This window comes from Gymnoscopelus braueri (assembly GCF_963280865.1).
Source record: "Gymnoscopelus braueri genome assembly, chromosome: 3".
Lineage (NCBI taxonomy): Eukaryota > Metazoa > Chordata > Actinopteri > Myctophiformes > Myctophidae > Gymnoscopelus > Gymnoscopelus braueri.
This window is the reverse complement of record NC_137612.1, coordinates 3,392,839-3,406,202: the sequence shown is the minus strand read 5'-3', so window position 1 is coordinate 3,406,202 and position 13,364 is coordinate 3,392,839. Positions and strand designations below refer to the sequence as shown.

Sequence of the window (13,364 nt, the reverse complement as noted above, 5' to 3'; positions counted from 1 at the left end):
AATACATTTCATGTTGTTTCAATGAAATACCATGTCCCTCTTTACAGCATTGTTTCAGGCCCACTGGGGGATTTTCTTCAAGGGCTGGATGCTCTTTTCTATTTAATACTTAGGACCATAATGAAAGTCCCCAGGATGTTTGTGTGTCTCCTTTTAGCCTAAGTGTTTTACTGTACTTCGGTGCTGTTCCATTTTTGACTAATAAAGTGTTACATTTTTAAAAGGATGGCACTCCTCTCATTCTACTAGGTGACTTCATCCTACCCACACAGACAAGTATCATCTTCATGCAACCTCTCTTCTCCTCCTAATCATAGCACAGATAATGTATTGGTGTTCTCTATAAAGCCTCTCATGTCTCTGAACCCCATGTAACCTTCAACAATACAATATAACAAGATGATAATAATAATAATAATAATAATAATAATAATGATAATACTGGCTGCCATTTACTCCAATCTTGTAAGTCTGATAAATGCCTACATTGGAAATTGTGAAGGGGGTTACACTAGATTAAACTCACTTCCAGTGGTAGGAATGTGAAATAAAAGTCTTGTCCACTTCATGTGACATGGCTGATGGCATGCGTTCAAGCAGAAAAAAAAGACATGGAGAACATTTTTTTAAATCCTGACCAACATGGCGTGAAACAAAGTAATGTTATGTGTTGGGCAATGCTGTTAAGAACGTAGTCGCTACTGTAAGTAACGTTCTGTTTGTAGTCGAGTGTCGGGCGGGGGGGGGGGGGGACTCGACTTGTGTTTATTGTCGTGCTGTTAAAAAGAAAACATGAAGGGCAGTCTATAAGGAAGTGGAATGGCACACTTCACCCAGTTGATACACCGTTTGAGTGGCTGATGAATTCTGTTTTTCCTTATAGTTGAGGCGCTGGAATTCCTCGGTAATGTCTCGCAGAGTCTTCCCTTTGGTCTCGGGCAGGAACAGGCCCACGTACAGAGAGGCCAACAGGCATACGCAGGCAAACGGTACGAAGCAGTATTGACCCAGTTCACTCTGCAAAAGGCCAAGCATTTCAGAAAGACACGGATCATGATGATGACAATTGATGATGATGTGTGGCGACATGCACAGTAAAAACGTCACTCTCAGAAGTAAACTAAACACTGACGATTTTATTGGGTGGAATGGGTGGATATGTCTTCACTCACGGCATGCTTCTTAACCAGTGGTGGAAGAAGTACTCAGATTTTTACTTAAGAAAAAGTAGCAATACCACAATAGGCCTATAAAAAATACTCTGTTACAAGTAAAAGATTGCGACGCGTTGTGAGCTTGTAGATCTGCTATTTTCAAATAGCCTATGTATAAAGTAGGGCTAAAGTGGTTAATGTACGTTTTATACTGTAACAATTGATATCTGCAAAGTAACTAGTAACTAAAGTTTTCAAATAATTGTAGTGGAGAAAAAGTACAACATTTGCCTCTGAGATGTAGTGGAGTAGAAATAAAAGTATTGAACATTGGTAATACTCAGTAAACATACCTCAACATTGTACTTAAGTACAGTACTTGAGTAAATGTACTTAGTTACTTTACACCACTTTAGTTAACATGTCTCTATGTCTAACTGTATGTATGCATGTGTGCATGTCATTAATTAACTGGTACCTATAGGTTGTTGTAGGTAAGTGGATGTCATTAAATGGTACCTATAGGTTGTTGTAGGTAAGTGGATGTCATTAACTGGTACCTATAGGTTGTTGTAGGTAAGTGGATGTCATTAAATGGTACCTATAGGTTGTTGTAGGTAAGTGGATGTCATTAACTGGTACCTATAGGTTGTTGTAGGTAAGTGGATGTCTTGGTACCTATAGGTTGTTGTAGGTAAGTGGATGTCATTAACTGGTACCTATAGGTTGTTGTAGGTAAGTGGATGTCATTAACTGGTACCTATAGGTTGTTGTAGGTAAGTGGATGTCATTAACTGGTACCTATAGGTTGTTGTAGGTAAGTGGATGTCATTAACTGGTACCTATAGGTTGTTGTAGGTAAGTGGATGTCATTAACTGGTACCTATAGGTTGTTGTAGGTAAGTGGATGTCATTAACTGGTACCTATAGGTTGTTGTAGGTAAGTGGATGTCATTAAATGGTACCTATAGGTTGTTGTAGGTAAGTGGATGTCATTAACTGGTACCTATAGGTTGTTGTAGGTAAGTGGATGTCATTAACTGGTACCTATAGGTTGTTGTAGGTAAGTGGATGTCTTGAATGAGACTCACCACCAAGAATGGAAAGAGCATTCCAACGATGAAGAGGTTGATCCACATCATGGAGCCGGCTATCATGTAGGCCGCCGGCCGAGCAGACTGATTAAAGATTTCTGTAGGAAGAACTCCAGTCACACCGGCTGAGTGAAACACACACAAAAAATATAGGCTTTTACTTATAACGATATAAATACAATGACATTATACTGATAGCGTTCAAAGGATGTTGGGGCGGTGAGAAGAGAACAGTCAAATTGAATTGCATTAACCCATTAAGACCTGAGGCCGCTTCTAAACATTTTCTAAATCCTAACAGTTTTTCGGAAAAAAATGTAAAAAAATAATTTTAACGATTTTTCAAAAATAGCAGATCTACAAGCTCGTAGCGCGGCACTCGGTGCCGCGCTATGAGCTTGTATATCTGCTATTTTTGAATAGCCTAAATAAATCTAAAAGTGACACAGATGCGTTCCAGGTATTAATGGGTTAAGATGATTAGAGCATGCCTTAGCCTACTGTTAAGGTTTAATATGAAAGTGACATAAAGGTGTTTCATAGTATGTTATGAGTTTGTTACTGTAGGTGTTTGGTTGATTGATGGAATACTTTATTAAACACCATGGGGTACATTCATACATTTAGGCTAAAGGGATAACACAAAAAAGTCCTAGGGACTTGTTTCCATCGTGGTCCTATGAATTAAATTCATCAACATAGCATAACAAGTAAGACCAAAATACAATATAATCGACAGATATAACACACTATATAAAACAAAATCATCACCAATATCCTCACAGTGTAACAACATGTTTTCAACTGACCTGGTCCCATTCCAAAGCTGAGAATGTAGGTAAAGATACAGCCCATGCTCAAGTAGGGCATCCAGGATACAATGTGCTATTTTTTTTTATCAACGGGAGGAAAATAATAGGCTAAAAGTTAGTATGTTATTAGTGATTAAGAAATAAGTCAAATTAAATATTTCACACTTTGCAACGTTTCAGTTAAAGGTGCTATAAGTGATATGTTTTTGTTACGTTTTCATTTAAATTTTAAAGCTCTATATTCTCTATACTATAGCTCTATAATAAAGCTCTATATTCCAATAATCATTGCTCTAGAGTGTTTGTTCAGTAAAAGGGATCTCCCCGTTTTTCCAGCTCTTTAGTAAAGAGAAAACTACATTTTCAGTTCAAGAGACTATTTCATCCATCAGGAGAGAGAACCCCAGATCATTTATCAGCTTCAATTTGTGTTCCAGTTCCAATTTTGTCTGCTGATATTTTGTTTCATCACATCCTGTTTCAGTTGTTTACCCTGCATCCTGCATCATAAGATGTATCTCCTAATTGGATAAAAATGGGTATCCTGACCTGAAAATGTATTTTCTGTTTACTAAATAGCTGAAGAGACGGGGAGATCCCTGTTACTGAACAAATTACTGAAGATAGAGCTATTTAACACTTATTTGAACCAAAACATATCACTTACACCACACACCACTTTAAGTATCTCCTTCAGACATGTGGCTGAAGAAGGTCCTTGACTAAAACATTGCCTACTGAATTCTGTCTTTATAGAGCAAGTGCAGAGTGAGACAGTGTCGGTGTCTTTATATCGCTTAAATCATATGTGTCTACTCCACCAACTGCACCAATCAACATTGTATTACAGTGTGCAGGATACTTGATCACACTTTGATTATTAAAATGATTATATATTAAGAATAATTACATGCTACAGGTTAACTAGACTCAGAGGCAGATTAATTACAGGCAGTTCAATAATAATTCTGAATAGAATGTTCACTTCTATTCTGGAATTGTATCAATTTTTGTATACAATATAATTTTGTCATGTACAAAACCTGCCTCCTAGTGGATAGACAGTTGCATTGAAATGTTTGAAATGACAGGAAATTCATCAATGAATTCCAGCATTCCCTTATTCCCCCATTATATCTTGTATTTTCTTCAATAATTTATAAATAATGAGAAATATGTGTCTCACATGATAATTTCACGAGAACTGTAAAGTCCCCTAAATGTCTATGTAGTAGTTACGTACATTATGAGTTTTTGTAATGCATGATCAACAGTCAACAAATTCAATAAAAAAATGCAGTTGTCTGTAAAAAAAATTGTTTTCTACAGTCAATTAATTTTAAAATGTGATGAATACCTCAAATGACAAGGCTATCGTGAACACGACTGCCCAACCAGTCATGAGAATGTAACCGCCCATCAGCATGAATCGCCGTCCCTTTCGTTCTATCAGAAGGTTCTGAAAATGTAGAAATGATACATTGATTTTAACTTCACATAAACCCTAGCGTCCCTATTCTTCTAACAGGTGAAGATTCCACGAAATGAATCAAACATTCAGTGAAAATAGCAGATAGTAAAGGCTAGTTAGAGTGGAAAAGGGTCCCTCCTTTTTCAGTGACGTGAGTCACATTGTGTTCTAAGGTAATTTGTACATCAAAAACATGCTCAATATGTTTAGTGGCCCTTGGAATGTGAAACATATATAAACAGAATTCTTCTAACCCAGACATTCCACTAGTCTGGATTAAGGATTTAACAGAAGTAGGGGCCAGTCTCTATTCCCCTTTCGAGGTACTGTAGTATGTAGGTAGTTACATAAGACATCAGTTGGCTTTGTTGAAGATTACTTACACACATTATGCAGGCAGTGAATTCACATGTGCCGGTGCCAATTGTGATATACTGGATCTTACTTTCAGCTATCCCAGCCTCTTTGAATACATAGAATGCATAGAAGTAAATCTGTAAGGAAGAGCACACGTGAAAAGTATCAGAGAAGAGCATCTTTAGGGCGCGCTCCCACCGCACTTTTCTTTTACCTCTGCTGCGGAATCTGCCAATGCTTTGTCAATGCAAATGCGTGGATTCTTGGGAAGACCGTGAATCCACGCATTTGCATTGACAAAGCATTGGCAGATTCCGCCCCAGAGATAAAAGAAAAGTGTGGTGGGAGCGCGCCCTTAATCATGATTTACCGTAAGTGTTAAGTTGAAATAGTTGATAAGCTGATTTACCCAGCTGGTTTATTTGCTACATAACTTACATAACACCCATTCCCACAAAGCTGCCAGTGCTGGTTGAAATCCTTGAAACCCATAACTATTTAGTCAGCGTTTTTGAGAGAGGGAGGCAGCTTACTGCAGCAGGGGAAAACAGTTCTTGATCTACAGTCATGAACATTCATGACAAAATGGTAATAAACAAAGCTGCACAACTCTTGCTAACGTGTTAGATCTTATTTAGATGTCCCTCATTCAGCATTACACTGGGGACAAATACCATCAACCACATGCATTTTTTAAAATGTCTGTGTAAAACATCCAAACAGAGTATAAATTATTGATGGACCATCTCAAATGTCCAATCAGGCTTACAGGTGGACTGTCATCCCTTCAGTAGCCTACAATAGTGATCTCACTGGGTATCAGTGACACTGGTCCTCTGGAGTATTATAGAGTATAGAGTAACCTTTTTGTAACTTAAAGAGCACGCCTGAAAAGTGTGGACAGGTGAGATCTTTGTGATGATGTGTGCTGATGTATCGTGTCTTTTCAGAAGTGTCTATCTCACCGAATCATTGCCACACAGCTGCATGGCACTGCTGATGACCATGACAGAAATGAGTTGCCAGCGGACACTGCGGTCAGTAAAAAGGTCCCACGGTCCCTTGGGCTTCACGCCTTTGGCTTCAGCCTGCTCCTGCAGAATCTCATTCAGCTCGTTGCTCTGGACTTCGCATCCACGCAACCGTCTCAGAGCTGACAGGGTGAAGAAAACCCCAACAGATAAAACACGAGCAGATCTGTTGAGCACTGACTGTTCTCATCACAGAGTGAAGGATTCATGTTTGAATTTAAGGGAATACCACAGCTGGTTGAAACACCTACAAACAATTTCTCTTTACTTTTACCTGGCCCTAAATCCTCTTATACAGATGTTCTATTGCGGGGAAAAAAGGTTGTAGTACAATGGTCCAGTTATAATGATTTTTAACAACTTAAGCCCTATACTTTGTATGCGTCGCATCACAATGTGTTGTGAACGTATAGATCGGATATGTTCGCTATTTTGTAAGACTTTTGACAATTTCGGACAATTGTTGAGCAAGGTTGAAAGCGGTTAAAGTGTACTTTTCCACAAAAACAATATTTGAACATTATAGTACTTACCATCCACACAAGCTTCCTTGTCACCCCTGTCAATGAGCAGGTATCTGGGGCTTTCTGGAAACCATGGCAACGTAAGTAGCTGGATGAAACCAGGAATTGCATTACTGGCCAGAAGGTACTGCCAGTAGGGCTCACTGCCCAAAATCTCTCTGTAGATGAATTCACATCAATATTATAAAGCATTCATATTTGTACGAGATATATACATATATAGGCATATACTGATGACATCAGGGATCTCCATACATGGGCATAAAAGGGACAAGGACAGACAGAATCACAAGGGAATCACGTGACGCTCATACTAGGACATGACGTATGTGTGGGCAGAATAATATGGGCATAGAAGGGTCCCAGACATATACAGACGGCACAACGGGTACTCTGACAATGGGTACAACGGGTACTATGGGTATTGCATAACTGGGTGGGGTATGAATTCCCAACTTGCATCGTGTCTGACTTTACATCGTTCTAGAGTAGGCTGGACTGGTCTAGTAACACGTTTCTGTGATGTCACTGCTATTGTACTAGCCTGAGAACCAGACGAATCTGCTAGTTTAAAAAAAAAAAAGGCCCTCGGCAGCGTGATATTAGTCTGGCCGTACCCTACTGGCACACCTGCCGCCCCCCCCAGCCGATAGGAATCAAAGATCGCCCTCTCTACCCGGCTTCCCTCCCCCGAACAGGATATGTAATTTCTGATTATACCTGAGTCCAACCACCTGTCCTAACACCACTCCAAAAGCTGTGAAGACTGCTGAAGACAAGGACACAGCGCCTCGTAAGTGCTTCGGTGCGCTCTCTCCAAAATACATGGGCTGCACATTCATGCTGATGCCTGCCAACAAGACAGTGACAGGTTTCGCCATGAATTTATAACATATAAGCTTATGTCAAACTGACCTGTCACTCAGTTATCTTTTTGCTCCTGTTTGATAGGTTACTGTCCACTGGTCCTACACAATAACATCCAAAGTGTTCATTTAAGTCTAAAGTGTACAAATGGATCCATAGGTTCCATTTTTAGATTATGTTATAATATTAAATCCATCCTATGTGTGCCATAGGATGGATTTATAGTGTTAAATCCATCATATAGCCATATGATACTGTACATAATTACATACTATGCCAGGTCGAACCAACAACCGATCAAAGTATTAGACGATATTATATTCATATCACTCTGAAATGGAATTAGACATACCAGCGTTTATTCCAACCAGGACACGTGAGATTATTATCATCTCAAAGGACTTGGCGGCTCTACTTGTCAGAGCCAACAGTGCACCACTCATTAGGAAAACATTGTTCAACAGCATACATTTCTTCCTATAAAAAGAAGAACATTGTTACTAAGAGAGTAGTCAGTCACACACACACTATCTTTACTTACAGTACATACAATTTTATTGATAGCGTTTCGGTCATACAACCTTCATCAGCCAGATGCCTGATAAAGGTCGCCCCGAGTATGACAAGAGAACAAAACTGATCATTTGCGTTTCAACATTTCCTATTAGTGTATTTATATCCAAACATATTAGTTATCTTATCACTCAATCAACTCAAAATGCATGTGTAGAGCAGACTGCCTGAAGCCCACATGTCTAATGCATCCCTTGGCGAAAGAGGGATTTCTCGTTTCTATTTTTCTCTGATGTAAGTGTTTCTAAACACACTTGGAGCCAGGAATGCACTGAAGTCTCATCAATCACTGATCAATAATAAACAACGTTTAATATGAATTTAATATGGCTAATATAGCTTTTATAATATATCTGTTCCTTTCTGTTATACTGTTTTTGAGTGCCTGGGACCTCCTGTCTCTTGTTTGGATACATCTTCATTCCCGTTGTGCCAAGCGCAACCAGATATTATTACAGACTTGAGCGCCTGGCTGTCTTCCCTGCTGTTAAGGTTTAATGTGATATGATATGAGAGTGTACAATACATGAGGACGAGGTCAGGTCTCAGCAGTGTGTCTCACTGTGAGTCAGGGACACAGCAGAGTATTGTGCATCACGATTACAAGGCTGGACAGTTAGTTCTAGATTGTTGCAATCTCATGTAGGATATTGGGACCTGTTGTTTGTCAGCTTCTATCAGCTGTTTAGATACAAACATCAAGAACATCCTGATGCTCTGGTATACTAGTAGACAAGTAGTTTGCCAATCATGCGAGTAACGCCTGATTCATACTTGTGTCATATTCCGGTGTGGCGTGCCGAAAATAGAAGATCTACAAGTTCACAACACGTCACACGACAGACTATATGAAAGTCACTGTTTAATCCGCTGTGTGTCCCAGTGAGGCCAATAATTGGCCTCACCGGGCCTCACGCGTTTCGACTCAGTCAGTCTTCATCAGTGTGCGTGAAAGCTGATGATGACTGATTCAAAACGTGTGTCCCGGTGAGGCCAATTAAAAAGTGAAAGGACATTACTGAGTGCATCTGGCTTCTTGATGTGGGCATTGTAGTCATAAATAAGCACCACACCAGGTCATACAATCATACACACAAAGTACAATGACCATAGATACCATGCAATGAGAGTAAATGAAACAAACTTTTGAATTGGACACGGATGATCATTTACCCTTCATGAGGTTCAGTCATATCTACTAGGGGTGTGCCGATATATCGTCCCGCGATATATCGCGATACGTTTTCGTGACGATATGTATCAGGCATGCAAACAGCCCCGAGGTGAAAAGAGTGGCAACATGTTGTTTTTTTCAGGTGTCTATTTGTCAGGTGTCACACTATTGCCCTATTTAGATTCAAAACGGCTATTGTAGACGAAAAGCTACAAGTTTGCATGTCTGAATAATGCAAAAACAGAACTATTTGTTTGCATTTGCTTTTTTTCTCCCCCATATATTTTCATAATAAAAAAGTGCGTATCGTATCGAAGTTGTGAGCCCAATATCGTATCGTATCGTTTCATGAAATTAGTGTATCGGCACACCCCTAATATCTACACATTCATAGACTTCAGTTATGTCAGTTAGAGAGTCCCTTACATTACCTCCCAAAATATATGGTCATCGGTCCAGCGATAAGAGCGCCAGCAAAGCCCCCCAATGAAAAGATGGATACAATAATTGTCCAGATCAGAGTCACCTGGTAATCTTCTAACTGCATGTCCCAGCGTTCCAGAAATGTCTCATTTATAAAGTTTTTAATAAACTGTAAGGAAGAAAAAACAGTATAGTTTAAGCACTGTCAACTAAAATGGTAAACGCACAGAAACTGACACAAACACACAAAGCACAGCATAATCCTGCATTCCAGATGTGATGAAAGGAGCATGCAACTGCAATGAGGGTGCAATGAGTTTATCTATAATAGTCACTCAAAAAATGCCCCAATTCTTAAGCATGCCAATTGGCGCTGCACACACACACACACCTACACACACACGCACGCGCGCGCACACACACACACACACACACACACACACACACACACACACACACACACACACACACACACACACACACACACACACACACACACACACACAGAGAGACAGAGAGAGAGAGAGAGAGATGAGAGAGAGAGAGAGAGGAAAGGTTGCAGTAAAACATACAGGAATCAAACTTACTACTGTTGGGGCATTCATTATGGCCAGGTTGTAGCCATATTGAAGAGTGCCACCAATGGCACATGAGGTGACCATTAGTGCCAATATCCGAGCATTTCCCTGTCAATACAGAGAGAGATACTCAACTCAAGTATAGTCTGCTCTCCAAAGCACTTTGCCAGTTCAAAAGTCATATCAGACATCACTCAAATCAACACTTGAAGCGTTTTGTATTTTGTTGTCTTTAGATTTCTGTTTGCCTAGGCCTAGCCTGTATGAAAGAAATTCGATATGGGAACATGGAACATATTAAATAATTGAGACATTATGGGTTAAATGCAATGAGTCTATTTCTACACCACCACAACAACAACAGTAGATTCACACTTTCTTACAATTTAAATTAGAAGTTATTTCAAATAAACGCCCAAATATATATATTGAGTCTGGAGAATAAGTTAGGCATGTGTAAAAGTTAAGACTAGTTTACCTTTTCTGCCCCAGCATCTGGCATGATGATGATGACAGTAAGTTGTAAGTCTGACAGCTACTAACACACTCATCAAATATGATTTCCCCGTCGGAACCTATGATTGTGTAGCTTAATAAAGTCCGTCCGGTCAGCTCTGGACACCATGACGCGCATAACTTCACCCATATAAGTGATCCTCGACACCAACCGCGCGCACGCGCCCGCGCAGGCACACTTTCCATACGTGTGTGACTGGGCTGGCGTGTGTGTGTGTGTCCTGTAGTGTGGAGTGATGGAAGAAGTACTCAAATTTCAAAAATATTAAAAGTATCAATACCCAGTGGTGGAAAAAGTACTCAAATTCTTTACTTAAGTAAAAGTACCAATACTGCAATATAGAAATACTCAGTTACAAGTAAAAGTCCAGAATAAAAAATGTACTCGAGTAAAAGTACAAAAGTATTGGCATCAAAATGTACTTAAAGTACCAAAAGTAAAAGTACTAAATATTTGAAAATAGCCGATCTACAAGCTCACAACGCGTCGCGGTGCGACGCGTTGTGAGCTTGTAGATCTGCTATTTTCAAATAGCCTAGGTATAAAACAGGGCTAAAGTGGTTAATGTATGTTTTATAATATCATAATTTATATCTGAAAAGTAACTAAACTGAAGTTTTCAAATAATTGTAGTGGAGTAAAAGTACAATATTTGCCTCTGAGATGTAGTGGAGTAGAAGTAAAAGTATTGGAAATTGGAAATACTCAAGTAAAGTACAAATACCTCAAAATGTTACTTAAGTACAGTACTTAATTAAATGTACTTAGTTACTTTCCACCACTGTCAATACCACATTGTAGAAATACTCCGTTACAAGTAAAAGTATGGTATTCAGCATTTACTTTTTGTAACTGTAGGCTACAAAAGTATTGGCATCATCACAATGTAATTAAAGTACCAAAAGTAACTAACTAATCATTGTGCAGAATGTCCCATTTCATTAGTTTTCAAATGTATACAAATACTTATTACTTATTACTTATACTTACTGAAAATAGCAGATCTACAAGCTCACAATGCCTGCATCACTATGCATTGTGAGCTTGTGGATATTTACTATGGCCTTTACTATGGCTAAGCTATGCCTATGTTTTGTAATAATAATCAAAATCTACAAACTAATAGTAACTAAAGATGTCAAATACTTAAGGTGGAGCAAAAAAATACTTGAGTAAATGTACTTAGTTGCTTACACCACTGTGTGGGCGTGCGTGTGCACTGCAGTTTGTGAAGTAGATGGGCGTGGGAATTGTGGCGAGTTGGTCAGCACGTCGAAAGAAAGATGTCTAACTACTAAAATAAACAATGAGGTTACATTTCACATGATGCTGCATCAATGATTGACTTAGGCTAGGTGTCCTCCCCACGTCATGAAGGAGTGCAGACGTACGTGTCACCGTCACGACATTAAAGTTTTCTTTCTAACTGCGAAGAAAAACAAACAATAGAGACTGTTACAATAACACAAACAATAGAGACTGTTACAATACAATAAGACAATAGAGAATGTTACAATAAGACAAACAATAGAGACTGTTACAATACAATAAGACAATAGAGACTGTTACAATAAGACAATAGAGACTGTTACAATAAGGCAATAGAGACTGACGGACAGGTGGTCTGCACGTATAGGCATACTCACCATACTGTCCATGTCCAGTAGATGGCGCTGCCCGCCAGTTTGAAATGTTGGGGTCACATGTAGACTACTCATTATATGTATATGTATATATATATATATATATATATATATATATATATATATATATATATATATATATATATATATATAGTTGACCTTGTATTTAAACTGTACTTTCATGTGCTTTTTCTCTGCAAACTTCTAAATAAAGTATTCAATCAATCAATCAATCAGGTGAGCACCAAGGAAGATAGTGGACACCTCGGTGTTAGATTGGCAATTTTTTCCCAAAATATTTGAAAAATGTTTTTAAGTAAAAGTACATGCTTAGAACATGCTTAAACATTCGACAATTAAGGTGTCATATTTCTAAAATTACAACAAAACCTGTATATCCAGTCATTTTGGGGCATAAACAAGTCTCCATCTCCGCTCTCTTTTCATATTGTAGTTGAGTAAAAGTATAATATTTGCCTCTGAGGTATAGTGGAGTCACCGAAGTAAACGTATTGAACTGAACATTGTAAAAAAAATAAATAAAATAAAACTCAGCATTTTACTTGATGTGTGTGTGTGTGTGTGTGTGTGTGTGTGTGTGTGTGTGTGTGTGTGTGTGTGTGTGTGTGCGTGTCCGCGTGCGCCGTGCGTGTCAGCGCATGTCTCTCTCTCTCTCTCCCTCCCTCTTCCCCTCTCTCTCCCTCCCCCCCTCACTCTCTCTCTCTCTCTCTCTCTCTCTCTCTCTCTCTCTCTCTCTCTCTCTCTCTCCCTCTCTCTCTCTCTATCTCTCTCTCTCTCGCTCTCTCTCTCTCTCTCTCTCTCTCTCTCTCTCTCTCTCTCTCTCTCTCTCTCTCTCTCTCTCTCCCCACTCTCTCTCTCTCTCTCTCTCTCTCTCTCTCTCTCTCTCTCTCTCTCTCTCTCTCTCTGTGTCTCTCTCTCTCTCTCTCTCTCTCTCTCTCTCTCTCTCTCTCTCTCTCTCTCTCTCTCTCTCTCTCTAATTAGTCCTCGGGGCTGCTGTCAGCTGCTTGAATAACGTGTGTCTCCTAATTGGAAGAACAGCAAAAAGTTCACCGCGTGGATTAAAATAACTTCCAAAAATAAAAAAGCGTTTTCGCCTCGAAAACCACGAACCCGTTGGGCATTTTC

General features: G+C 39.3%; 1 protein-coding gene across 1 annotated transcript; it reads right to left on the bottom strand.

Moving 5' to 3' along the window:
- Nucleotides 1-804: 804 nt before the first annotated feature.
- LOC308082967 (solute carrier family 2, facilitated glucose transporter member 11-like) lies at nucleotides 805-10,087 on the bottom strand (the record flags this gene model as incomplete). The annotated part of the gene is made up of 11 exons (XM_080425046.1): nucleotides 10,068-10,087; nucleotides 9,489-9,649; nucleotides 7,663-7,787; nucleotides 7,164-7,293; nucleotides 6,453-6,601; nucleotides 5,854-6,041; nucleotides 4,915-5,025; nucleotides 4,418-4,519; nucleotides 3,058-3,133; nucleotides 2,246-2,373; nucleotides 805-1,017 (listed from the first exon to the last, which is right to left on the bottom strand). Exons 1-11 carry the CDS (start codon nucleotides 10,083-10,085, stop codon nucleotides 805-807), a joined length of 1,401 nt encoding a protein of 466 aa, XP_080281172.1. The 5' UTR covers nucleotides 10,086-10,087.
- Nucleotides 10,088-13,364: the final 3,277 nt, after the last annotated feature.